Raw genomic sequence first — 27,194 nt, forward strand, 5'->3', positions numbered from 1 at the left:
ATAATAATTGCAGTTATAAAGTTGTACGAGTAAAGTGGAAGGAGGTTTCATATCAGCTTGTGTAACACTACCGTGTCATTTGACTTACAAAAAGGAGTTCCGTTGTATAATAATAATTATAAATATTTGCAGATACTCCGTTGCAATAGGAACAAGAGCATATAACGAGTAATTAAAAAACAAAACAAAAATAGTCAGACCAGCAGTTTAAGAGGATATATCTACTACCATGTATTGTCCCAATACGCATCCACCTTCATTGGTCTTATAACGCCTCTTCCTCTCTCTCCCTCTCTCTTTTTCTTTCTCCACCTTTCTCTCTCCCTTTAATAAAAATTTTTCAAATTTTTCACCTGTAGCCATCTTTTGTGTTATTACTCTTTATGTATGACTTCTTCTGTAAGAAAAAAAATTTCCAATCTAATTATTACTCAAAAGAAGGAATACCATTGCTATTATTTCATCTTCAACAACTAACAACAACAACCAAAGACTTTAGATTTTAAACTGCTAAAAGTCAATTACCGAGCTATTATCCTGTTCAAGCTATATTAGAGAACCGCATTATCAATATTTATATTTGGTGCACCAAAACAACTTTTTAATTGCGGCACCTTTCATCTATATTAACGAAAAGTTATTTACCTTTTTACAAGGCCTTCTTAAGTCTTTGTCGAAAAGAGATTAAGCTACACTTCCAGAGTCCTTCCAAGTTGATTGCGTTACTTGGAGCTGAATACTGTTAAAAGTTTTCATGAATAAAAAAGGACGACGACTGAATCAAATATTTTACATTACTAAATTAATCGAGCCTGGGTAAGAGGAGCTAGTCAAGAGATAGTACTTTACCCCCCATTATTTGTTCATTTATTCCACCAAATACAGTCTCAATTGCCTATCGTGTCGTCCGAGAGCTTTATTTTCATCGTTTTTGCTATTAAAATTTGCTGACATTACCCCCTAGCATTAATCACATTAAAGAGTCCATTTTTATAAAAGTTTATCACCAGAATCTACGTTTTATCACGGTTATTGAAATAATAGCTACCCCCCTCAACTTATTGATATTTTATTTTGAAACGTTTCTTGCTACTTCTCTCTTCGTTTCAATTGTTGAATATCAATCAAGAGCATACAAAAAGACGTACCTATACAAGAGCAAGTTTCAAATTTGAAAGCAGAAAAGAACAAAGAGCGAGTCCTGCCTCAATAAACATACGAAAAACAGCACTACTGAATTAACAAGAAAAGAAAACATTTGAAAAAATTTGAAAAAAAATTTGAAAAAGTTATGGCTCCTCCAGCTTATTATCAAGATAGCTTTGTTGATCATGAATTATCTAAAAATTTAGATTCGACATTTGCTTTTGAAGGTCCAGAAAAATTATTGGAAATTTGGTTTTGGAAATCAGAAACTGATATCCCTAGTAACTCCAACGGTGAAGGATTAAGATCAATTCCATTAGAATCATGGGTTAAAATATTGGATCTTGTCAATTGTAAAATCTTGTCAATGAAGAGTTGTAAATTTATGGATGCTTATTTATTAAGTGAATCGTCATTATTTGTATTTCCTCATAAAATGATTTTGAAAACTTGTGGAACTACAACTACATTGGCTTGTTTAAAGGAATTATTTCAAACTGTTGCGAAATGTCTTAACATGACTATTGATAGTAAGGAAGTTTACAAGATTTTTTATTCAAGAAGATCTTTTATGTTTCCTGATAAACAAGTCCATGTGCACAAGGATTGGAAAAGTGAAGTTTCTTTATTGAATGAGTATTTTAGTTTGGGCAAATCTTATGTTGTTGGTAATTTTGCTAGTGATGATCATTGGTATCTTTACGTTGGTGGACAAGAAGTGGAGGAAGATAATTTGAAGAAGGAGAGTGTATCCCATCAACACAAAGTTGTTGATCAAACTTTTGAGATTTTAATGACTGAATTAGATCCTCAATGTGCAAGCAAATTCATTTATTCAAGAAAACCCGGTGAAGAGGCTGAAAATGAACAAGATGATTTAGGTCATAATTTAGGTTTTGACACTATGGTTGAAACTGAATTGGATTCCATTTTCGAACCAACTAACCGCAATACTCATTTGCCTTCACCATCCTTATCCGACCTTTCTGAAGATGAAGATTATTGTAAAGTGAGAAATTCCGCTGAGTCTGTTATTGATGGAGTTACTGTTACTAAATCCTCACCTACCGATTTTGAATTTGTTCATGATGCTTTCGCATTCACTCCCTGTGGATACTCTTCGAACTCCATTTGTTCCAATGTCAAGGGTGGTTATTACTACACTTTACACATCACACCGGAATCTGGCTGGAGTTATGCATCATTCGAAACTAATTTTCCCTTTAATGACACATACTCAATCACTCAAATCCTTTTCAAAATTTTGAAAATTTTCCAACCTCGTAAATTCTCAATGACTTTAATTAATGAAATCTGTGAGGATTATGACTCCAACTATCAATCATTATTGGGATCTGATTTGATCTTGAAGGATTTGGGATATAAGAAACATGAAAAAGTGGTTTATGATTTGAAAGATGAGTATCATTTGTTGTATATGAATTTTGAAAAATGCAACTAGATTAGTATTTAGTGTTGTTTATTGATAAAAGTTTGTATTCTTTGGTTTTGCGTGCCTTTGGATGTTGTAGCAATTTGTTAAAAAATCTTGTCATATTATGAATCATTACGTGGTAATCGCAAACGTAGGCGATACGTCCCATCCACGGAACCATTTGCTATTAAAATCCTTTAGTTACTTGCTTTTTATAGAACGTTCTTGTCACTAATAGAGTAGCACACGCAAGTAGTGGCTGCAAAAAGTATACTGTACTATTTTATATGCATGAGCTAAGCCATTCCTGTATATAGCGACGCTTCAAATCAACAAATCAATTTGTCCCATTTGGGGATTTTGGGAAATTTTGAAAATTTTCTTTTGATCTTTCATTCAACGGTGCGTTACGATAAGGACAAACCTGTCAAACCATCAAGATCAAAATAGCCTAACTACAATTAAGGTAAAATCTTTCAATTTTCTAAAAGTAGTATTACACTACATCTAAATTAATCTCTTCTAAATTCAAAGTAAAGTTTTCTTTTACAATATTAAGTTTATATATAATATATATACAAAATGAAACAAAAATTTATATAACTCCTCTCAAAAAGAGTCAAAATATTGCATTAAGCTTCACATTTACTTGAATTTCTTACCGAAAAGAAGAACTTGCAATTGATCGTACAATGAGATAACACCGGCACCGGCAACACCTCTCAAGATGTTAGCACCACAACCCTTGAACAATGATTTAATACCTTCAGCAGCAACAACTTTTCTGAAACAGTCTAAAGCACCATCGTATTTAACAGCTTGACCGGAGGTCATCATCATTCTTCTTCTAACGGTATCCAATGGGTAAGAAGCAGTAGAAGCACCAGTGGTAACAACCCAACCCAACAAGAATGAAGCCAAGAATGAACCTTCCAATGGACCAACCAAAACAACTGGTTTCAAGGAATCATACAAACCGAAATACAAACCTCTGTAAACAACAATACCAACAACAGATGGACCAAAACCTCTGTACAAACCGGCAATACCATCAGAAGCCAAAGTCTTCTTGTAAACATCAACTAAACCATTGAATTCTCTTCCTTTACCATCACCTTTGGCAGATTTAGCATCATTAGCCAATCTGGTTCTAGCATAATCCAAAGAGTAAACAAAAGCCAAAGACAAAGCACCGGCAATACCACCAGAAGCCAAGTTACCAGCAAACCATTTCCAGTATCCTTCATCCTTCTTGAAACCAAACAAAGCTTTAATTTGATCCTTGAAAGCAAAGTTCAAAGCTTGAGTTGGGAAGTATCTGATAACATTAGCAGTGTTACCTCTCCAGAATGAAGCAACACCTTCTTCAGCAGCAGTTCTTCTAAAACAGTCAACAATACCAGTGTATTTGTGAGACAATCTACCTTGTTTCAACATTTCATCTTGGTTTTGAATCAACAATTTAACTCTTTCAATTGGAGCAGCAGCAGTCTTGGCGACGGCGGCGGAAACACCACCCATCAAGAAGTCAATGAGGAAATTAGAATCAGTAGCCATTGTTTATGGGAATAGATAATTAGGTTTAATTGAATGGACAACGAAGTGAAGAAGAAGAAAAAGAGAAGTAGAAATTGTTGGATTTTAAAGGGAGGGAAAATTTTTTCTCTATTTAAATCAATTGGACAAACTCAAACTCAAACTGAAAATGAATTTTTATTTAAACGCTGAAAAAAAAAAAAATAAAATAAAAATAAAAAATAAACTGAAATTTAATTTTTATGTTTCTATAAACAAAGGACACAGAGAGTCAAAATAATTGAAAAAGGCACACACAAGGTGTTTGTAATAGGACAAGCGGTAATTATAGAAATTGCTCAAATACAAGATAAGAATAAGGAACCATTGATCTGAACAGAAACCTGTTAGTACCATAGACTGCAGCACACAAGGCAAAACTCTGAAGTAATAGACATCCAATTATATTGCAACTGTTAATAAAAGGTCGTGTAAGATGATACAAAGTAACAATGTCGGAAATTATTCAGACACACTGAACAGCAAATGAGAAAAAAAAGTTGGTACAGATTAATATGTATGTTTGGATGTCATCGGTGATTCACGGGACCTTGTTGCTACCACAAAGAAAAAAAAAGAAAAGAGACCAAAATTTGAACAGGAAAATGGGACAATTTGATTGGTCAAACTGGATACAAAAGAAAATCAAAAACATGTAAGAGTTATATAGAGTAATTTCTTTTTCTTTGGCAACGGTATTTTCTTGGTTCTCACGGGAATAGAGGTTCCTAAACGTCTCATTTCTTTTGTAACGTACGAATGAATGGTCTTACGATTGAGTTCTAAGGGTCGTACTACTCCTTGATCCCGATGGTCAATGGGTTAGCGACGCGACTCATTGAAAAAAATAATTGAGCCACAACTTTGTACGATGCTCTCCCCCCTCCCCCCACTTCGAATTTGCGACACTGGATATTTGTTTCTCGTATTATCTTAGTATTTTCTTTCTTCGTCTCTCTTGATGCTCTTTCTTCCATTGAAACTATCACCATTTTTCGTGTATTTGTCAAAAGGATTCGAGAGGTTGAATTTTGCAACATCAGCAAGATTAGGTTTTCACAAGTGATAACCACATGGGACATAACCCCAATCTATGCATCACCAATGAGTGAGCCATTTCGATGTCTAAATCTGCTCATGGGCTCAATAATGTTCATTATATTCTCTTTGAAAGGAGAAATTCCTTTTTTTTGCATCCATATGATATATACTAAGACGCGATCTGTGTCTGTCACTTTGTATGTTTTGTGCGCGATAAAAATCTGAAAGAGGTTATACTTTACATGTCACAAAAAGCAATCGGTTTTTTTATATCCGATCGAATTGTGCCGGAGGTATTAGACCGAGCTTGGTTTGTCGAACTTGTAGTCCATTGATGATGATGAGCAGTTAAGGACACGACTATGGCCCTAGTATTTGATCAGACGATGGGAAGAGTAATTTTCAAAGCGATAGAGCTTTCTGATAAATAACCTGCTGTAAGCCATTCAATCCCTCCTCAGTGACACCATTTAATTAATACAAAAATGTAAATGTGTATTTTTATTTCTATTTATACATATAACTACCTTCGTTACTCTTTTCTCTATTGATACAGCGATGCAACTCTCTTATGATTATCAAAACTGACTCTAGCCATACTTCGTTGATTTGTATCGAAATCATCTAGTGGAATCTCTTCAGTTTGTACTGATTCCTGAGTACCATTATTTTGAAAATACGGATCAGAAGTACTTCGTTTACCAAACATGCTTCTCATTGTACTTTGAGCCCTTTTCCTAATGGGTGACATCATGATACCTGGTGGTGGTGTTGGTGGGTTCTGATATGTCAGATCATTGCCATTGACTTGCTCAAATACATCAGCGCGGTTATAACTTCCACTCCCATTTGACAATTCTTCGTTCGATGATGAAGTTGTATGACCTTTGGGTGATCCTGGACCCAGGTGTCGTTTAGAACTCATACTTAAACGACTCAAGACATTGCTTGAATACGAACTGATTTTTTGTCGATTGGGGTCAGTTGGATCATAATCTTCGGGATATGCGGCAAAATCGCCCCGTTGAACACATTCACGAATGATATCGGCATCTTTTGGCCAAAAGAATTTTTGAACAAAATCATAAAAGAACCGAGGGATCAAACAACACAAGATACCAATGAACATACATGCCCAAAATGAAGTCATTCCGAACACTTGGGGTGCAGCTTTGTAGAATTCACCACTGGATGATACATTGATGGTCCATAATCCTGTCCAAATGAAGATAATCAAGATAGAAATAGCAACAATTAATGAACTTAACCAATCCCAACGATATTGATGGAACAAGATGTAACAATTGCATGAAATACAAGCAATACAAGTGACCAAAATACCCATCCAGAACCGATGATCATTGGGTCTACCATTGAAGCTGGGAAATGCAACCAAGTATAACAAGTATGGGAAAAAGAATGAAATTGCCGATTGATAAATACCATCAAGACAATAAATGTAAAACTTCATATCACTCATTTCACTTCTTAAGATTCCTGATCGATACAATTGTGGCACCAATAACGACACTTTAGCATCAACATCTTGATCGAAAATACCTAAAAAGATCACCGGCAATGATGTAAATGCTAAATTGTAAAACATAAGATAGGTGAATTCGAAAAGATAAGTTCCATCAAAATCACAATAAATTCCATACCAAAACAAAGCCACATTGAAAATGATATTCTTGTAAAAGAAACTGGGGATCATTTCACTAAATCTCTTGTACGACCATCTTCCATGAGTCAACAATAATCTCGCAAGAAATCTAAATTGTCCAATGGCATAATCCGACGACATCACCGCTTGACGTCCTTCTTCACCTGCAATACCAACACCAACATCAGCAGCTTGGATCATGGCCACATCATTTGATCCATCTCCAATTGCCAATGTCATTACATCCAATGTATCTTTGACCAATTTCACCACTGCTGCTTTTTGTGCTGGCGAAACACGACAACACAAGACAGCACGACATTTCTTACAAAGAAGGAGAAACTTCCGTTTGGTGTCAGGGTTGAGCAAAGCTAGTTTCAATGCATCACCATCAATAATAACACCAAATCGTTCGTCGGGTGGAGTGTGATCTCCAATGGCTGCTTCTTGTTCATCAACTGATCCTGATGATCCAAAATGGGTACGCAAGTAATGCGAGATGACAGTGTCAATAACTTGTGCTTCTCCATTCCCATGTCCTAAACTCAATTCCATTTTCTCCAACTCTTCACCTGAGTAAGCAGTCTTGATAACTAGTAAATTCATTTCGTTACCCAACAAATTACATGAAAATCCAATATTGATGGCAGTTTCAACTTTGTCACCCGTCAAGACCCATAATTTAATTCCTGCTTCTCCCAAGAGGGAAATAGCATCAGGTACACCATCTTGTAATCGATCTTCAATAGCAGTACCACCGAGTAAAATCAATTCACGTTCAATTGAGTCAGCCACTGCCTCCATCTTATCTTCTCGATCTTCCAATGCTGATGCGGCGACTTGGTGGCGTTTGTTCCATTCAGTATATTGTGACCAAGTCAATTCTCGTTCAGCAATACACAAAGTTCTCAACCCTTCAGTGGCGTACTCTTCAAGATGCTTGGCTGTCATTTCAAGCATATTCGGATCGTTATCAGTTTTGGATAATCGATCATAGATGATGGAATCGGCACCTTTACAAATCAATAATGCTTTTGGTTCATCATCGGGTCCATTTCCAGGGATCTTGATTATACAACTCATTCTTTTTCTAGTGGAGTTGAATTCCAATGTATTCAACACTTGATATTCTTTAGTTACACCATGTTCATCAACAAGGAATCCCTTCTTGGTGGTTCCTTTGAAATTGAAACCCAATGTACGTGCAGTTCCTACTAAAGCTGCTTCATCTGGTGATTGTGCTTTCAATACTAATTTATGGGGATTTTTTTCGCTTTGTTCCGTCAAAACTGAATGACATAATGCTAAAGCCAACATGAAATGGTGATCACATTGTTGTTGAAGGTCACCCAGTGAACCTTGTAAATCATCAACAAATTTCAGCGAAATAAATGTAACTTCGTCATCATAAGTATGATTCTTCAGAATTTTGTGCAACTTATCAATCATTTCCACTTTATCCTTTTCAATTATTGCTCGTTCATGAGCAGCTTCCAGTTCAACATCAACTCCCATACGTTTTCTTAACCCTGCAAGAGCTTCGGTATATGCCAATCCATAAGAAACTCCATTTATGGTACATTTTTTAAACTCCATTACATTTTGCGTCAATGTGCCTGTCTTGTCACTGAAAATATACTCGATTTGACCCAAATCATCACTAATTGACCATGATTTAGGAGTGCATGGGAAATCTAATCTAGGGTAGTACATACCCACATCGGAATATATAAACCAAGCTTGGACAGTTTTGATAATTTCAATGGTGATGTACAACGAAATGGGCACCAATGATTGATACAATATCAACGCGACAAAGAATGACACCAAACCATTGACCGCCGGTGAGCCTGCAATGGTTCCAAACTCAAAATAATCTCGGGAGGTGTTATGTTTTCTATAATATATACCATTCACCAACCCTGAGATGAAACAAATGACAAATAGAAAGATAAAGTTTAGCAAGACATAGTAGTTCAATTCACGCGACATACGTGATTGTTTTGTTGGTGTGATACCAGCATTCAACATAATCTTGGTGTCCGCCCCAGTAAACACAACTATACCAATGGCCCATTTAGTATTTCTCAATGTACAACCACGAAGAAGTAAATTGTTGATGGTGATTGCCTCTTGTAAATCTTGGCCATCCCTAGCAGCATATTGCAAGTTACCCTCATAAGAGTACAAATTGGCATGTGGCCCTTCTGAATTAACTTCAAACGAATGATCCATCAAATCATCGGCTTTTGCAACTTTATCATTAACTGAGGAATATTTCAAAGCTTGTTTCACTTTCAAGTTTGTTTCACCATCAAGATTTTTTGTTTCAACAAAACAACAATTATCGTCATCACTTGTGGAAAGTATAACCATATCGGCTGGAATCTCCTCATTATTGTAAATCCGCAACACATCACCTACTTTGACATCTTTCCAGTACTTTCTGGCAAATTTTAAAATTTTGTGATGGTGTTGATGAGCCTCTTGGCGTTGTTGTTGGAATGATTTACGCAATTGGTCACTAAATGGATTTACATCCATTGAAGGTCTTGGTGATCCCACATCACTATCAAATGAATTTCGAACGTTCTCTTCAACGATGTTATTTTCGTGATTATATCTTTCTCGTTCCTTATTTGCTCTTCCTTCTTTTGTTAAGTTACGTCTTGATGCACCCCATACTTTAACCATTTGTTTTGTGTTCCATTTCTTGAATCTTCTCCAAAGTGAAACTTTTTCATCATTAACATTGACATTCTCATAATGATAATCTGCTTCATTATCAACTTGAGTAAGAATATGTGTGAATTGATTATTAACTTCCAAATCAGTTATTGTCCTTCGAGAATCTTCTATAGCGTCCTTGATGGCGGTTAAAATAACAATAACAATCAATGGAACCGCAGCCAAGACTGGTGATGGCACACCAAAGATCTGGAACGCTCCCAATATAATCAACACAAGGAAATAAATGTTTGCAATATTGTGGAAAAATTGATTGAATATGTTTTTGGGCAAAAATGATAATGGTGTATACTTTGTTGTTCTTATCTTGTTTCTTGGGTACTCGACAATTGAATGTCCAGTTTCAGGATCAATCATATCTTCAGGTAATGGTCTATTAAAGACAATTGTTCGTTTTTCATTCTTTCTATTATTGGCATCACTAGCTTCAGGATCTATATTATCATCGGAATCAGATTCATTTCGATGACTTTCTGGGAAATGAATTGAATGTGTATTCGGTTTCCGAATAGACTTTATACGCGTTTTCAACAGTCGATGATGATGAGGATGATCTTTATCCCCCTCTGTGCTGCTACTCTTATCCCCATGTGGGTGCAATATTCTCTTGAGAGTCTTTGATCGACTAACATTTTCCTTTTTAGGTCTACCATGTTTATTTCTAGTAGTACCCCATCTATGTCTCTTTGTAACACCATCCAGACTATCATCACTTAATTCGTCTGTTTTTTCTGAGCCATCTATGGCCTTTGGTTTTTCAAACACTTCATCTTCAAGTATTGTATTGTTTTGGTCAAGAAATGGCGATTTATTGGGATTACTGTGAAGGTGTTGAGCCGAATTTGAATTTGATAATGAAGAAGATGCGGGTGGTGTTGGGAAAGATGATGATTCCCTGGGTAGTTGAAATCGTAAAGACGATGACCTTCCTCCTTCAAATCGATCTGTATTCAATTGTGGTGTTGCTGGTGCTGAAGTATCTGACAATGCATCATCAATGTTATGATTGTTACCGTTTGAGGGGTGGTTGAAATTGTGTCTATTGAATTGATCTTCAGTTGGAGATTGTAAGATGGACGAGTTGTCGAAATCGGCAGCCAGATCACTAAAGGGACTATCCGGGGCATTGCTATTTTCCTGAGATCCTCTCGGTTTTACCATTTTTTTGTATTTTGATCTATGATTTTGTTTCCCACGTTACTGAGGTGGAGGTGGGTACCTTCTAGCTGTTGATTTCAGATACCAATGCAAACAAATCCTTTGTTTCCCAAAAGAAGAAGATTCAGTTCTTTCCGGAAAGGCTTCTTTTTTTTTCTATTCTCCTTTGTCAAAGTAATGAAATAATTTTTCCCCCTTTACAATGAACACGAAGAACACTAAATCGGATATGTAGTAGTTGATTAGTATTAAATCTTATCTTAGTTCAAATTTGATTTGTCTATGAGTGTGTTAGGCTGAAGTGGACGGTTCTGTAGTATTTGCTATGGTAAACTGTTGAATCTTCTTATGGCTTCAGTGAGATGTTTTTTAGATGAGTAAGTTTTAGTATTTATTAATAGTTACTAATACTTTGTTTTATATCCGATATTCATTGTTACTATTAAAATAGAATTTTGTGTACATTGATTAGTAGTGTACACATGCTCAACAGTACATTACTCAGAAACGAAATTTGTGCTTAATCTCCTTCTCAGATTCGGCGTTTATTATTTTCAAAAGAATGGCTTATGAAAGGGAAAACAAAGGTTGCGAAAACTACCAAAATGAGAGCCAGATGTGGACCTAACTTCGTCTATAACGAGTATACCTAGCAACCCTCCATTTCCATTGCGTTTGAAGGTGCTAAGAAAAGTTCTATATCCGTTGGTCATCTTGATTGGCTGCAATTCGTTTCTTTTTTTTTTCTCTCTCTCTTCTTCTTCGTCCGAGAAGGAAGTAACGGCTATTTCTTATTTTAGAGCTGATGAGTGACTTTATATTTAAGTATTTCATTAATCTATATCTGTTTCGTCTACCTTCAAGTTAAAGCCAAATTACACAGCCTCAGATGAGTCGGTTGGCTCTAGGCTTCCACTTCCTGTAAATTTGCAACTGGATTAACGCTTATTTTTATCTTCTTTTCTAGTTCACACGCGCTTGTGTATTTTCAAAATCTCGGATCTTTTTTTCAAAGTTTCGGAAGGAGAAGAAGAAGCAAAAAAAGGAAAACCTAAACGCCGAGCGGCACCGAGAATAGTAAGTTAGCTGATATAAACCACTCAACACAGGTATATCGATGATCGTAGCTGCATTGTTGATAACGAATCTATTGTGACTGTAAGAGACATCGATTTCGGAGACAAAGAGGAATATCTCGCTTTAGTAGTACCTGTGGCACAACAATGGCTCAAAGGTAAATACATTCTGCTCGAAGCTGCAAAACCCTTTAATCATGCTTTACCTTTGAAGCTGTAACCAACTTCAACCTCTACAATTCTCACTTGTGAAAAATTGAGACAGCACTTATATTCTATTCGTGTACCATAGCTATTATACAAAAGTTGGCGATTTTGGAAGTAAAATCTTTCAAGAACCTCCACAATCAAACTTTTCTCAGGCTCAACCAAAGGTGTTTCCTCTCTGGACCGATGCTCATCCCTTCAAATTTCAGGTCCAAAACTAGTTCTTTGACAAGTCTATCTAATCCAACAGCCCAACTTCACCCCATCTACCTTAGACGACTCACACTTCACTCCTTCTCCTCCTCTTCTTCTACTCCTTCTTCAAAGCATACTTCTCTGTCCATTCCTGTGCCACCTTGATAGCTTGTTTCTCATCTTTCTTCCAATCCTCAGCAACATCATTAGCCAAAGGGTCATCAGGATTAGGAGCACCCAATAACGCTTGTATACTCAACAATATAGTTCTAATTTGCAAAGCAGGAGACCAATTATCTTTCAAAACATCAAGACAGATACGACCCAATTTATCAATATTTGGATGATAAATCTTGGTTAAAAAACGAACTTTTGGTGCACACATGGGATAATCGTCAGGTAAATATAATTCTAATTGAAAAATTCCATTAGCATATGGCGATTGACTTGGGCCATCTATGGTGACGTTAAAGTGTCGAAGATTGTCTTGTGATGGTACTGCTGTAATTCCTGGTACTGGATCACTAACTAACCTCTCAGTTTCTTTGAGGATTCTCTTGGGAAGTGCAGCCATCGTTGTTGATGCTAAATAAGTGGGTATAGTGTATTATTGTGGAATGCGATGTAATGGGATGATCCTATGTGTAAGTCAAAGTAGCTTTGTTTAGTTGATATGTGTAATTCTTTTCAACAAAAATGATTTTATTATTGCCACACTCAATCACACACAGTTTTTCGATTTTTTTTTCACGCACACGACAAATTCATAGAAGAGAAAAGAGAGAAGTTTTAGAAGAGTAATATCATTACATACTCATTCCGTCCCTTACTCTCACCAATAGATCATCTGCACTCGTATTCATCATGTCTCAAGGAGCTCCAATGACCCACAAATTTGTAGTTGGAACCATAGCCATCTTTCTAGGTGGTTACGTCACCTACAAAGCGGGGTCCGATTTCCAATTTGTTAAATTTGAACCTCATTCACCTGAAGAAGTAGCTAGGAGGAAAAGAGAAAAAATACCTACAAGAATGGAAGTATTGGAGAGTGCTACTTTGGACTTGACTCCTGAAGCTAAAGAGAGAATTGGTCGCAAATTGTTGATGGAACAGGAAAAGAAACGACAATTGGAGCAAGCTCAAGGGGAGTTGAATTCGGGGAGGTAAATCCAAGAGGTGGTAGATATGTTGTTGAGTTGGTGTTGGTGTTTTAGGGGGGTTACAGAAAGGAGATTGTAAATTGTGAAAAATGTTGCGTTTTCTGGTTTATGGAGTTTGGAATTTTCAGCTAAAAGGGTTTGACTCCTAATGGTCAATATTCAAATGTTTGTTTCAAATAATTTATGACGCATGTGTCTGGTTGCATCCCCACTTTATGTAAACGCTGGTGTGGTTTCCAGAAGGCGGTTAGAAAATTAGATCTTTCCTTTTGCAACTAAATCACCTTTTTCAGTCTTGAATCAGTATGGGGTTTGAGATGAATAATCTAGCCCAACGATCTTAGCCGTAGAAGGATGGGATCACATTGGCAATTGAAGATCTGCATACTAGTACTCGCGTGCAATCACGACGACTTGTTCTTTCTCGCTGTATTATTAGGGTAATTAAATTGAATTACAGGTAGCTTAAAAATTCTCTAAACTCAGATTACTTATAAGATATGTCCACAGTAAATATTGAAGACCAGTTGAAAGCTCTTAGAGCAAACTTCCTCTTTTCACTTCCATTTGTTTTTGGATAATCACAGTAACATATTAACTAGAAATAGGGGTAGGCAAGCACTCCTCTGACATGCACATGCTGATACCTTACTCTTCGTACGGCATGAAAAGGCTCGATGTCTTTTGTACCAAAACTGAAAAATACCTCAAACTTTCGCTCTAAATTCGTTTAATTCCGACGAAACGTGGCTGCATCTCTTCTTATTTTTGAAATACCATTAGAGCCCAAAGTACTAACACTTGTAAAGAAAGGCATGTAGAATTGTGTTTCGTTTTAATTTTACTCCACTTTAAAACAATAGAAAAATTTTTTTAAATAAAAGCGAAATGTGGAGTAAAGTTTGTTAGATTGCGAAAACTGTAATTAGTTTAAAAGCTATAATAGTTTTAAGGAACATTGGAAAACTTTGGTGTATAACAATGGTTGCTATACATTATTAATGCTCATTTACGTCATGGTAACATATATTGTGGGCTACTAAGTCCAAAGGGCTGTTGTAATTGAGCTGTTCTTTGTGTCGGTGCGTGATATTCTTTTCTAGTTTTTTCATCACTTGCCCCACACCAGTTAATCAGAGCCAAAATTCAATTCAACGCCCACACACAAAAGTGAGATTCGTTTCGAAAGATAATTGAAAGGGCGTACGTTTCTTATATGTAAAAGTCTACTGCACCTACAATGACAACGACCTCGGCTTTGGAATGAATAGGAGTTTAAATTGTTTGATCACAAAGAGTGATATGGCGTCCTTATCAATGTATGCACTGACAAACAAGAAAATAATGTGCAGTGACCGTGGTGTACAATGACGGGGAAAGGGGTGTTGTCTAACATACACAAGGCTGATATGTAAAGGCATGATATAGGTGTAATGGTTAGAGAGAAGAGGATTGTTCGTAATTGGCAGTTGCGTACTTGACATGTGGACCCCTCATTTAAATTGAGGGGTAACGCTGATAGGCTGGTTACGAGCTCTGGAAATAAATTTGGAAGGATATAGAGGTTACGAGAGACTAGCAGAAACAGCAAATGTAGAGAGTAGCTGAAAAGTGGCAGTCGATGATGTCACCAACTGATCGTACGAGAACTATACTCATGATAAGACATAGAGGTTGTAAGACAAACGTATCAAACACTGTCCTCGTATCGTAAGATCCCATCGAATCTCCCAAACTTCCTACCTACCTAGAACTTTAGACGGGCTCATAAAAACGGCCTATGCAGAAAAGCTTGTTGCCATGGTAATGTAGTTTATCACAGAACCGTCTACTCTGTATTGTGCTTTTTGATTGAATGCGTGGTTGTGTATACATCTTGCCCCACTCCGATTAATTGGTTCCTTTCTCAACTATGCATTTACGGATAAACTCGCAATTTGCAGAAAAGAAATAATGAGCCCGTTCGCAGTGCGTACACCAACACCTCTTGTGGTTCATTAACAAGTCTCCCAACTGAAGACGTTTTCTTTTATTACGTCATGAGGAGTAACGCTAACCACTTCAATAACTATTCCATCTTTGGTTCGTAATTCTATGGTTGTGAGCATTGGTCTAATTCTGACTTGTTTCATTATGAGTACAAATGACAATACATCCTGTACAAAAGAAATATATGCATGTCATAAACACAAACGTGATTTAGTTACAAATAAAAATGTGGTACATATGTATTACTTCTTAAATGAAATGTTTTTGTTTTGTACTAATTAACCACATTTTGTGTACTGTTTACTATCCTTCCCAATTAGGACTTAATTGTCTAATTAGGACTAGTAACAAAATATATATTACCTGCATCATAACCAAACCTCAACATGAAATTTGCGAACGCTAGTCGTCGCACTCTGACCAGTTTCAATGTATATGAAGTGCAAAAAGAAATCACTTTCACTGTAGAAACAAAAGTGGCGTGATGGACAGGGATAAAAGTATAAGGAATAGATCAGGGCAGTATTACACTTCTCTACTATTCTAAACTAAGTTTTATGTTCTATATGTCACAATAAGAGCTGTCATTATAATTTTGTGCTTTTGGTGGAAAAAAATTTTTCTAGAGTCAATGTATGAGACTGTATACGATGATTATGTTGATAATGAGAGTGCCGTAGTTCAATTGTGATTCCTACCAAATGAAACTTCGACAGTTTTGGCCAAAACACTGTCATAATCCAGTGTCGTTAGTCAATAAGAGCGATTAACCTCACTCTTTCTTACGTACGTATTCAAAAATAACTAGAGAAAGTAGCTAAAAGTATTGGCAAAGCGATTTAAGCCATGGAACACTACTAGCCGAACTCGTCTACTTACTCTGGCCACAGATTGGGCAATCTTTTGTACATCCTTTGTGAATTCTGCAATTCTTTCTCCCCGTAAGGGTCGGCCGAACAAAAAAGTACAATAGAATGGGCCAACAAAGATTACCCAACAAATTCACTAAGCTACTGGGTTGAGAATTCATCTCAGGGGGATGGAATTGAATTGCTCAACCTTGTCGTGGCTTTATTCAGATAGAACAATTGCATTTTATAAAGAACTTCGAAATTACAATGTTTACCTTTCATCTGTTTTCATCGATTACTCTTCCTATGTTGTAACAGTTCCAAATGTTTGATCTAGAACTATTTGAATATAGAAAACAATAGGAAATGATAGGGAGCAACTATAGACATTTGAGCGATAATAATATGACTCTTTCTTTTGCTTTCCCCGTTCCGATAATTTAGTAAAAGTGTGTGTACCTGTACAATGTCAACATCCCTTGCCTTGGCGTGTGAGGTACTGGACAAGCATTCAGTTTTAGCAGCTTACATCCACTCTCTCATCAAAAAAACTCCGCCTATCCCCTTGTCTTTTGCTGTGTTTATCCCTTAATTGGAACAATCCTATAATTATAGCAATGGCCTAATTAGGCTGAATATACTTAATTAGGAAAGTAAACATTAGCCCATTTCTTGCTAATATTGAACCAAACGTTTGTACTATAAAACATTGTGTTGGCCTAATTAGTCAAATTGCACGCTTGATCATTTTAGTTACACAAACCTCAAAAAATCTAATTGCTATTTGTGTAATTATGCACTTCTATCCATTGTACATAAGAGCTTATTATTTAAATTTTAATTACTTCACTAATTAGGGTGAGGGACAACGCAAAAAAAAATGGGTTAGTATTTTTTTTTCTATTGTGTGCATGATTACTTTTTAATTTACTTTCCTAATTGGTCAGTGAGGGGCATTCAGCAATGGAATTTTCATGCAAGTTCGTTTATTTGTGTCAACTCAAAGGATATTTTTAACTTTTTACTATAACCTTGATGTGTTTCTTGGCACAAGAAGGACTCAATTTCATTTCAGAAAAGAGTTTCAAAACCATTCAAGTTGAAAAGCGGAGTATTATTGGTATTGATTGTTCATTGAGGAATTGATCACTCCCTTTCCATCGTTTAATTATAGAATGCTAAACGAACAACAGAGGAAAGGAGTTGCATTTGAGTATTCTTTTGATGCCTTTTGACTTTGTTGCTCTTCGATGGTAAATCTGAATTGAGCTTTTACAAATCGAACCAGAACGTTTTTAGAAGTTTATACCAAAATGCAACCAAAAAAAAAAAAAGTTGGTCAAACCAGTGAATCGAGATCAGTGACAAAACTTTAATGGCCAATTGGGTCAATTCACAGCTAAACTGGGTAAGAAGAGTGATCGTACGTTTCATCAAATATGCTAAGCAATTGGAATCTTTGCTTGACCTATCTTGGTTCTAGCCTTCCTAATCTTTGGTGAAATTGCTTTGTAAATCGCTTTACCCTACCCAAAGAAGTGGGGTCTTTTAAGAACAATAAATTAAACAAAATGGATGACTATTAGGATTTTTTTTTTATGTGTTTACTCTCTAAACAATCTTATTGTCGTAATTCTAACACCATGATAGAAACGTAAAGCGCTTATATTTCTTTTGTTCCATCGTTGTCGTCTAGACGATGGAAATAACCTCCATTATTTTACAAGGGCAAGTTCGGATAGCGGATGTGCGACCCACACACATAGAACAGTCTTGGTTGACGAGTCAGCTACTTCATCAGTCACGGATAACCAACAATTGGTGTACTATGTAGAGGAAGGGAACTTAGGGAACTTACGAAGCTTCTGAGAAGTAGTATGTAAAGAACAAAAAAGGTGACAGAAATTGATGGTTATGAGCTCTTTACAATTATGTGGAGGTTGTTCTTGGAAGATTGCAAGTTAAGGTTTTCCCGATTAAACTTTTCATTGACCCATAAATCGTAACCCTGCAAAACCTCGTGACCTGATTTTTTGAAAGACAAGACAACTAAAAAATTTATAGAGCATTAGAGATTTGCTACTTTATAATATCAAAACATGAAATTCCAAGGGTGTAGTTATAAGGGAATTGTTGTAGCAGCTTTAGTTATTTGCTCCGCAAGAGGACGAAGTAATGGTGTGGCATCAATTGATGGCAACGTCCACATTTTGCTTTCCTCACAATCACCCCTATGACTCGACAAATTCGCAACACATTTTATCTACGTTGCCCTCCACTTATTCTGCCCTACCTCAGGGAACCCTCTCAAAAAATCGATTGATTCCTCCTAGATTAAAGTTCACTACCCTTAGGTTCCTTCAAGGTTATGCTTCAAAACTTTAATTTGTTTAAAAAGGATTTACTAATTAAGCCAATTTGGCCTAATTGGGAAGGTGGGTTTCAGACATTACACAAACATAAACAATAGTCTATGCTTCACAAAAAAAGACCTGAACAGCAATATTACCAATACCTTGCTAATGAGAGGAAAGTCCGTAACCAACATAAGGAAAACAATGTAGCGCAATATATCTTGCATAGATTAAGGAAACCCAACAAAAATCTAGAGTTGCCATGAAGTGCAGAATCCAACAAAACTCCGAACATTCCTCAAAATGAACGCATCGCTCATACCATGCGAAGCCTGGATAAACCTTTCATGAAATTGATATTGTGTGCGCATTTTTCCCCGACGCCTGTCTCCTTGATTTTTATTTTCCGCAACTTAAAGCTAAGTAATGAGTGTTTGACTAATCAAGCCAAAATTCAATAGTGGGGCATTCAAGAGGGGCACAGCTTTGGAAAAAAAAATGAAGTGGGGCGTAGAGAAAAAATACATTAATAATATTTATTTATTATATTCAACAATAGAACATAAAATGTATGTAATGATGTATTATGTGAGATGAGGGAAAAAATTCAAAGGTCAACACAAAGAGCAAAACATACAAATTATTGTAATTTCTTCTTCTTGAAAAAAGGTATATATCAGTCCAAATCAAAAGTGTGCGCTCCAATTCAAACTCAAGATCAAAGAAGAGTGACCTCTCCCGTTCCCCTTTCTTTGTACGAAAAAAAAGTTTTGATTGGTATCAGGTTAGTATAACTGGCATTGACTTCCACAATTGTAGTTAGATTTTTTTCTATTGTTTGATAATTCTGAAAATGTGGGGTAGGATTATATACACTACCCATGATTTCAAAACACCATTTTAACCCGTTTGACATACTGCATATATTACATCACTACAAATTTAACAAATTGTGCCTTGTGTGATTTGAGATATTTTTAACACATTTGACATACTAGAATAGAACTATTCAAAAAAAAAATATTGTAATGATACTTGGTAGTGTTTGCAAATACCTATACAAAGACAGTCTTATATTCGCATTCCGCTTTAAGAAACATCCCGCAGCTCGAGGCAATATACAGGAAACGCCGTTGATGCTAATGATTTACGAAGCTTGCGGAATTAAGGCGGACTTTACTAAACTAAATCATCCTTTAAGCATCGCTTAGTTGTATTAGTTTGCCTCGTTAGACCTTCTTTGTATACTCAAAAAATATTGCAAAATTGCTTTGTTAGTGAAAACATTTCCTAATTAGGTTCAGTAATTGAAACAAGGAACCCAAAAGCCTTACTGCATTGTATATATGTGTAGTCTATTTGTTGAATAACCTATTTAGGAAATTTCTGAACAATGTTCATTGTTCTTTTAATTTATATCTAAATCTATGCGCACATCCGTTATTGTGTAGTTGCATCCATTGTTTTTCGCACTCTGCATACTTGTTTAGTCAGAGTGGCATATGTAGTTACAAAAGAGTGAAGGATTACTTTTTGCCGATCCATTGACTGAATGGGAGTTTCCAATCTCATGGAGCCTAATTGCTAGCCCGCTCAATCCAATGACCTCAATTTTGGAATAGGAAATTGGCTGGCCCACAGTCAACCTTACTCGCAACTCTTCCTGCACATTACAAGACTCTATTTATTAATTCGCCTTTGAAGCTTTGGCTTTTTTTCTCCGCATAAATACGCACATAATTTGGAAGGCTTTGCTAGACGCCGTAAAAGAATTAAAGTTCCGTAAAAGAAGGGAAAAAAACAAAAAATAAAATTTTAGGCCAAGTTGATTTTGTAACACTTGAATTTTTAGCTCAAGGCTTTTCAGTCATTTTCATTACTCGATTTTCTCCACTTTACTCCATTTGTTCAAATTGAAAATACTACAACTGTGTATTGTGAACTATAGAAAAGAATTTCGCTGAAATGAATGTTAGCGACCCTGTTACAGGTAACCTATAGTCATGTTCGTCTAATGCCTATTAGAAAACAAGTCATTCAAAAGATTGTCTCGATCTACCCTGTGTGTTTACCAAGTTGCCCTTTTTCAGCCATAGATACTTAATCAGGAAACTGTTGTAAGATTAGGAACATAGCAAATGTCTTCAGTGTATGAGAGTCCCACTGCCTGCCCCTCCGTAGGCGCCTTCTCTCACATAAAGTTTGATATACAACTGACGCCAAGGGGAGGGGGGGTAACAGTGTAATCGGAAAACGCACATGTCTTCCCAAGAAAACACTGACTGTAGAGGAAAGTTCCATTCCGTTTCCACCAACATGTACCCCCCTTTATTCTCCGTCGGTGAAATTCTTATTTTTGAAGTTGGGAAATAGGAGTCGTAAATGTAATTCTCTACATATAGAGTTGTGGATGCCTGACGTAATTTTAATAGTTAGGCAACTTAAAGTTTCGAAATTGAAAGTCGAGAATGTGCCTAAATAGGAAAGAAAAAATGAGCTACAGTAGATCATACTACTTCACCTAGCCCGACGCTTCCTCCGATAACTAAAGTATCCTAATCATGGTGGCTTAAGACCCTCTCTTTCTACCTGTATCTGCGTCTATCTCCGTTCAGAAAGGGGCTTCTTCTATCCCTCGTCAAATTTACAATTATTACTCCTCATTTACAAACGAATTCTGTATGAGGAGGAAACTTAATTAACGAGCCCCTCATTTTCTTCAATGATCAAAAAGAACTCTATTGTTCTATTGTTCTGTGTTAAGTACATTTACACTTTTTATTTATATTTCCTAATTAGTCAATATAATTGCATGAAAAGAAAAAAATAGTACGAGTACCCTTTTGTGTGAAGTCTATTTTCTGTTTTAACACACTGCATATTATCACACAAAGTTAGATCTCCTTTCAAACATACAATGGTACTGCATATATTGCTCTTGATATAGCAATGCATAATTACTTAAATTAGTATCATTATTGTACTAACTCCATTTAAATCCTATTGTTAATTTGCCCCTCTATTTTACTATTGACTAAATTGGAAATGTATGGCAATAAAGGGTAAGTAATACTACATACATACATTATATACAATGAATATGCATTGACGCATAAAATACATCATACAAAGTGGTATTATAAATAATATTATAACGCAGTGAAAAGTTACACAATATCAACAGCCAAATATCATACAGAACCTTCAATCCACAATATCAAAATTCATTTACTCGAGGACCCAAAAATATAGTACTACAAATCCCATTTCCTTATTATCCTTTTGAAAATGTGAATTCGAGGAAATTCAGAGGAATATATAACCAGAGTTATATCCACCCTGGATCCAATTTTTTCTTTTTCACAATTCTTCTTTTTCCTTTTCTAGTAAAAGATAATTATCATCTTAATATTGACTATCAACTACAACCACAACTCGCTGCTACTTTGAGGTAAGTTAGTTGAATCACATATACTAGTTGCTTTATATTGTTATACTTTCCTCAATTGATACCCCCATCATACCCACTGCAAGTCAGTCGCTTTATTAGACGCGTTCTTTCTTTTTATTGATACCCCAATTATATACCCACCAACATATATACACATATATAAACAGACATGAGTTGCAATAGTGCTGTTTTGCCACCTGCTAATGGTAAAAAGTTATGGAGAGTCAAGAGATCGGTGTCGTCTTCATCCAATTCATCAAGCTCAACTCAATCACAAACTTCAGTTGAATGTCTCAACAACTCGTTAAAAATTGCTGCTGCTGCTTCAAAGTTTTCTATAAGGAGGCCACCATTGAGAAGACCAAAGAACAAGCCAGGTAAGCCAAAGGATTTTGTGTTTGTTGACTTGTCCCCAGTTAAAAACGATGAAGAAGCTCAAGAACAAGGTAACACGTTGGAAAATGAAGTCATTGGTGGTGCTAAATTTACTCCTTCTACAACTACCCTTACACCACCAACCCCATTCAATGAACAATTGCCATCACCAACAGTATCCATTGAAGAATCAATATTTGAATTGCCAGCTTTGAATGAACTTGATGAATATGATGCTTCACATACTAGTATTGGGTCTGCTGAAGCCACTCCAACTGAAGAGATGGGTTTGGGAATTATGAACTTGGATGTTGACTGGAACCAACCTCAACCAATTCAACAACAACAGCCACAACAACCACAGCAGCAAATGGCACCAGTTCCACAAATGTCACAAGAATTCATCTCCCAACAATTGTTTGGTTACCAACAAGCTATGTTACAACAACATCTCCAAATTCAACAATTACAACAACAATTGTTTGAGCAACAACAAAGAGCCATTGAATCACAAATCATCTCAGCTACTTCAACTCCAGCTATATCACAACAACCACAATTTCAACTACAATCGCCCTTAAAAGAACCATCAGTCAAACCAGAACAACAACAACAACAACAACAACAACAAGCTCCATCCTTATCAGTCAAGAAGTCGAGGAAAACTGCCGGTCAGTTCCAATTCAAGACATACCAACCAAAACACCAAAGATCACAATCTGAAGCATGTATCAAAAAACCAGTTAGAAAGCCACACTACAGATCCTACAGTGTACCATTCACACCAGTCCAACAACAACAACCACAAATGCAACAACAGCAACAACAATACAATGCCATGCCTATGCAATCGGCTGATTCTTCATGCTCAGATGTAAGTTTGGATGACTTTATGATGCTCAATGAACAAATCTCAATGAACTTGAACTTGAATCAACTGAATTCATTTACTCCGGTATCTGAATACTCGGAAGAGAGTAATGAATTCGGATGTGCTGGTAAACCAAATGGAGTTTCTAATGCATGTGGATTTGAAGAGTTATTTCTACAAACTTATTCAAATATCAATGTCAAAGAAGGTGAATTTGAATTGGGTTCTTTTGTGATATAAACGAGGAGAGACACGAAGTTGCTGGTCAGTTTTAGTTGCTTTTTTTCAGTTCAGATATTATTCAGACTTGCTTTTGTCTATTTCTTAATCGTTTTTCTTTATTCGGTTTCGGTCTGCTTCAACTATCAGAGACTTTATTTATTATTATCATATCAAATCAGTTAAACAACCTTTGGGTTAGCTTTCATGACTAGTTCTTACATTTATTCATTCTGTTATTTTATCAACTCATTTTCGGTTTCAAAATTTTTGCTTGCTGCTCCTTTCGGTATAAAATCTTATAACAATTTCATTCGGTTAACACATTCAAACCTTTTTCGGTCTTACACTTTTCAAAACTTACATACAATTGTTTTTGACATTCTTCACACACTTTTACACCACTTTTCGGTCCTATTTTTGACGATGGTTTTTTTTTCGTTTTTCGTTTTTCGGTTTTCGGTTTAAATTTATTTTAGATATGATGATATTTATAATGTCTTTTGATATAGAATTATACTACTTTATGAGGAATAATAATAATATTGTTTACTTTTGACGTTTTCAAATTCATTAATCATTTGCGTAGAATTCAATGTCACTTTTTCTGTATTCTCACAATGTCGTGAATTAAAACGTCACAAGCTTTTTCGAGTGTTTTTTTCCTGTTTAGGAACTGAACCAAATGAGAATGACAGTTTTATTTTTAGACACTACTTTGTGCAAGAAAAAACATCAAAACTAATTTTGCCAACCCAGTCAGTTTCCATGCAAACATAAGCCTGATTCGAGCCCCTGGAAAATAATTGCCTCTGCTATCCAGTGACAGCTTTTTTCTCTGTATATCTTTGAAGCAGTTACATTTGAAAAACGGTACACTCTATACATTCCAAGTAAAAAATCTTGTGCCTTTTTTACTTAATCGAGGTTACCTCCACAACTAATGCTCCTCTAATCCCCGTTTAAAGCTTTACTATGCTGCGGGGTAGCGCTTCTCAATATTTAAGTAACTATACTTTGCCGACTCTTTTATTGTTGTCAAGTGAAACGAAGCAAATTCAGTATGTAATTACATTATTATGTAATCAGAAACAAACGAAAAAGAGAAACAAAGGGGTTTCACCAACAAGGACCCAGTAGAGACACGACTCAAAATATTAACCTGTTTGACCTGTTACAGTCTATACAGCCTCTGAATCTATGTATATAGCTAGTTCCACCATTAGCAATTCATTACCAACCTCAAATTACAACTGAATAACTCGCTGTTTAACATAATTGACATTTTTATTCAATTTTTCCTTCAAGTGAAGTGATTTGCCTTTCACTTTTTGATTTTTAGATTTCGGAATTGGTGGCGTAGTAGTTTTACCTGTAGGAGATACTGATGTTCCGGCAGTGCTAGTAAATGAAGCCGTAGTTGAATTATTCTCCTCTTCAATACAATCATCCCAATTGGCATAATTTTTTTCCAATTTTTCTTCATCGTCATCTTCATCACATTCATTTTCCTCCTGTAGTTCAACTTCAACATACTCGACCGACTTATCAGCAACGTGAATGATGGGGATATAATCATTGGGTACCATTGGTTCAACATAATCATCTTGATCTTCAGTTATCATGCATTGTTTTCTTGCCTCGAGCGAAAAACTGGTGACTTTGCAATGATTATCTTTATCAATAAATGTGTATGGAGACCATCGTGTTTCCAATCGTTGATACAAAAGCTCCAATTCTGGATTTGTTGAGATCCTATTTCCAACATGATGCCACCACTCGGTACTCAAGCCCCAATCCAGAGGCCATAATTGTTCAGGATCATAAACGTCTCTTGCAGAATAAGCAAAATCCCAATTAGGTTCAGCTCCATCATTATGGAAACAATTTGAAAGCTTGGTGTAATAAGTGAAAGAGTTTGTTATACTGAAACTCTGTTTGTCAACAGCATAATATCGCCAAGCTGGATTAACTCCACCATAGGGGCTAATCAGAGGACCAATCAATGCATGATTGAATGCATTCTGCAACTCACGTTCATTGGTTCCATCACCGCCATATTGAACGATAAATGAGTCCAATTGAATACAACCAAAGAAGATGGCTGCGATAACTTTTGGAGAAAAACGGGCGATTATCTGCGTGAATACTTTAGTCGGTAATGCAAGTGATTGATGGTTTGGTGGTAAATGAGCTATAATCCAAACCCGTTCGTGATTTCTTTCAGACTCAATCAACTCATTGATGAGAAATTTCCAAACTCCATATGAATCAACATTTAATACATCCCAGAAAGCATACAAGTTTTTTACATTCCAAACGTTGGAGTTTAACGATATAATCTTCAATCCCAATGAAGTTTTCAAGGAAAATCCAGTTTGGGAATATCTAATCTGTTTTGCAGTATCATGGTCAATCCACCCCAACTCCAGCCAAATATCGGCTAATAAATCAAATTGCCATTGGTATCCATTTGAATTGACACTCAAGTTCTTTTGAGGTAATTGATTCATAGGGAAGACATCACGAGTTCCAAATGTTGGAATCACATCAACATCATCCAAATAATGCTTGAGGATTTTATAACTAGTTTCTTGTGATTTTATGATTCTACCCTTGGTCATAAAGCTTCTATCAGAATGATCAACTGTTCCACCCGTGAAAATGGCAAACTCAAATGATAAATGATTTTGATGCAAATCTCGAATACATTGCATAGTACTGTTTAATAACAATGTGGGTGTGTCGCAAGTATATTCTCCAAATTGTCTTGCCGGTGCCCATGTTGGCTTTTTTATCCTGGTGATATCCAAATATCTCCCTTTTTCAAAATGGTTTTTGCTATAACTGCTATCATAATATCCATCTATATCAGCATTCTCATTCACGGATGGAGCTTGGTTTTTGAGGTTACGACTATGTGGTGCGCAACACAAGCTTTGAGTGCAATTTGCCTCAGCAAACACTTCATAATCCAATTGCAAATTGATATCACTAATGTGTAAAACATGGAAAACCTCACCACTACTATCTGGGGGTAGGTAGTTTCTTGGTTTTGGTGGCCACATGTTGCTCATATCAACCATTGGAGTTTCAGGTAAAACATGACAATTCTTATCGTGATAATAACAAAAATAATCACCACCCAATCCTGAAGGATTCATTAGGCTAACCATTTTGGTGAAATCGTTACCAGTAGCAGAATAACCTTCATCAGGATATCCATAATTCATATGGCATTGTACTTCATCATGATTCAGTTCAATACACCACGTAGAAAACACCTGTGGAACCAAATCGGGTCTTGTCAAAGCCAAGAACTTGCCCACTTGTAACCTTGTCTTGCATGTTAAGCATTCACTTAAATCGGTGGCAGCATCAATATCATGTAATTCTTGAACACCTCGTTTGATAATTTCATCATCTCCAAGTGTATGATCCGTTGGTGGGTAATAATGACCATGTTGTTGCTGATAACTTAGACCATACTGAAGAAGTAGAAGAACAGATGTGATTAACATTTGGATGAATTCTATTCTATGATTTGACCTTTGTTGAAAGTTTTGCAACACAATTTGTTTTTTTATTAGAGGGATTTTTTTTCCTTGGCTTAGGTGGTGGTTATTGGGGGGTGATTGGGGGTGTACATAGGGCGAGATCATGCAGATGATGTTAAAAAT

The 27,194-nt window shown here is 36.1% G+C and overlaps 7 protein-coding genes across 7 annotated transcripts; 3 read left to right on the plus strand and 4 right to left on the minus strand. All coding sequences in view use genetic code 12, as the record gives it.

Annotated features, from left to right (window-relative positions):
- Nucleotides 1-1,291: 1,291 nt before the first annotated feature.
- CORT_0E06110 (Spe2 S-adenosylmethionine decarboxylase) lies at nt 1,292-2,608 on the plus strand (the record flags this gene model as incomplete). The annotated part of the gene is made up of 1 exon (XM_003870274.1): nt 1,292-2,608. One exon carries the CDS (start codon nt 1,292-1,294, stop codon nt 2,606-2,608), a length of 1,317 nt encoding a protein of 438 aa, XP_003870323.1.
- A 618-nt stretch (nt 2,609-3,226) lies between these two features.
- CORT_0E06120 (Pet9 ADP/ATP carrier protein) lies at nt 3,227-4,138 on the minus strand (the record flags this gene model as incomplete). Its single annotated transcript, XM_003870275.1, has 1 exon — nt 3,227-4,138. The coding sequence occupies one exon, from the start codon at nt 4,136-4,138 to the stop codon at nt 3,227-3,229; it is 912 nt and encodes a 303-aa protein (XP_003870324.1).
- A 1,603-nt stretch (nt 4,139-5,741) lies between these two features.
- On the minus strand, nt 5,742-10,769 carry CORT_0E06130 (aminophospholipid translocase (flippase); the record flags this gene model as incomplete). Its single annotated transcript, XM_003870276.1, has 1 exon — nt 5,742-10,769. One exon carries the CDS (start codon nt 10,767-10,769, stop codon nt 5,742-5,744), a length of 5,028 nt encoding a protein of 1,675 aa, XP_003870325.1.
- Nucleotides 10,770-12,359: 1,590 nt separating this feature from the next.
- CORT_0E06140 (Ubc13 protein) lies at nt 12,360-12,818 on the minus strand (the record flags this gene model as incomplete). Its single annotated transcript, XM_003870277.1, has 1 exon — nt 12,360-12,818. The coding sequence occupies one exon, from the start codon at nt 12,816-12,818 to the stop codon at nt 12,360-12,362; it is 459 nt and encodes a 152-aa protein (XP_003870326.1).
- A 290-nt stretch (nt 12,819-13,108) lies between these two features.
- On the plus strand, nt 13,109-13,411 carry CORT_0E06150 (hypothetical protein; the record flags this gene model as incomplete). Its single annotated transcript, XM_003870278.1, has 1 exon — nt 13,109-13,411. One exon carries the CDS (start codon nt 13,109-13,111, stop codon nt 13,409-13,411), a length of 303 nt encoding a protein of 100 aa, XP_003870327.1.
- Nucleotides 13,412-22,218: 8,807 nt separating this feature from the next.
- Nucleotides 22,219-23,535, plus strand: CORT_0E06160 (Aga1 protein; the record flags this gene model as incomplete). Its single annotated transcript, XM_003870279.1, has 1 exon — nt 22,219-23,535. One exon carries the CDS (start codon nt 22,219-22,221, stop codon nt 23,533-23,535), a length of 1,317 nt encoding a protein of 438 aa, XP_003870328.1.
- Nucleotides 23,536-24,761: 1,226 nt separating this feature from the next.
- CORT_0E06170 (hypothetical protein) lies at nt 24,762-27,176 on the minus strand (the record flags this gene model as incomplete). Its single annotated transcript, XM_003870280.1, has 1 exon — nt 24,762-27,176. The coding sequence occupies one exon, from the start codon at nt 27,174-27,176 to the stop codon at nt 24,762-24,764; it is 2,415 nt and encodes an 804-aa protein (XP_003870329.1).
- Nucleotides 27,177-27,194: the final 18 nt, after the last annotated feature.

Source organism: Candida orthopsilosis (assembly GCF_000315875.1).
Source record: "Candida orthopsilosis Co 90-125, chromosome 5 draft sequence".
Taxonomy (NCBI): Eukaryota; Fungi; Ascomycota; class Pichiomycetes; order Serinales; family Debaryomycetaceae; genus Lodderomyces; species Lodderomyces orthopsilosis.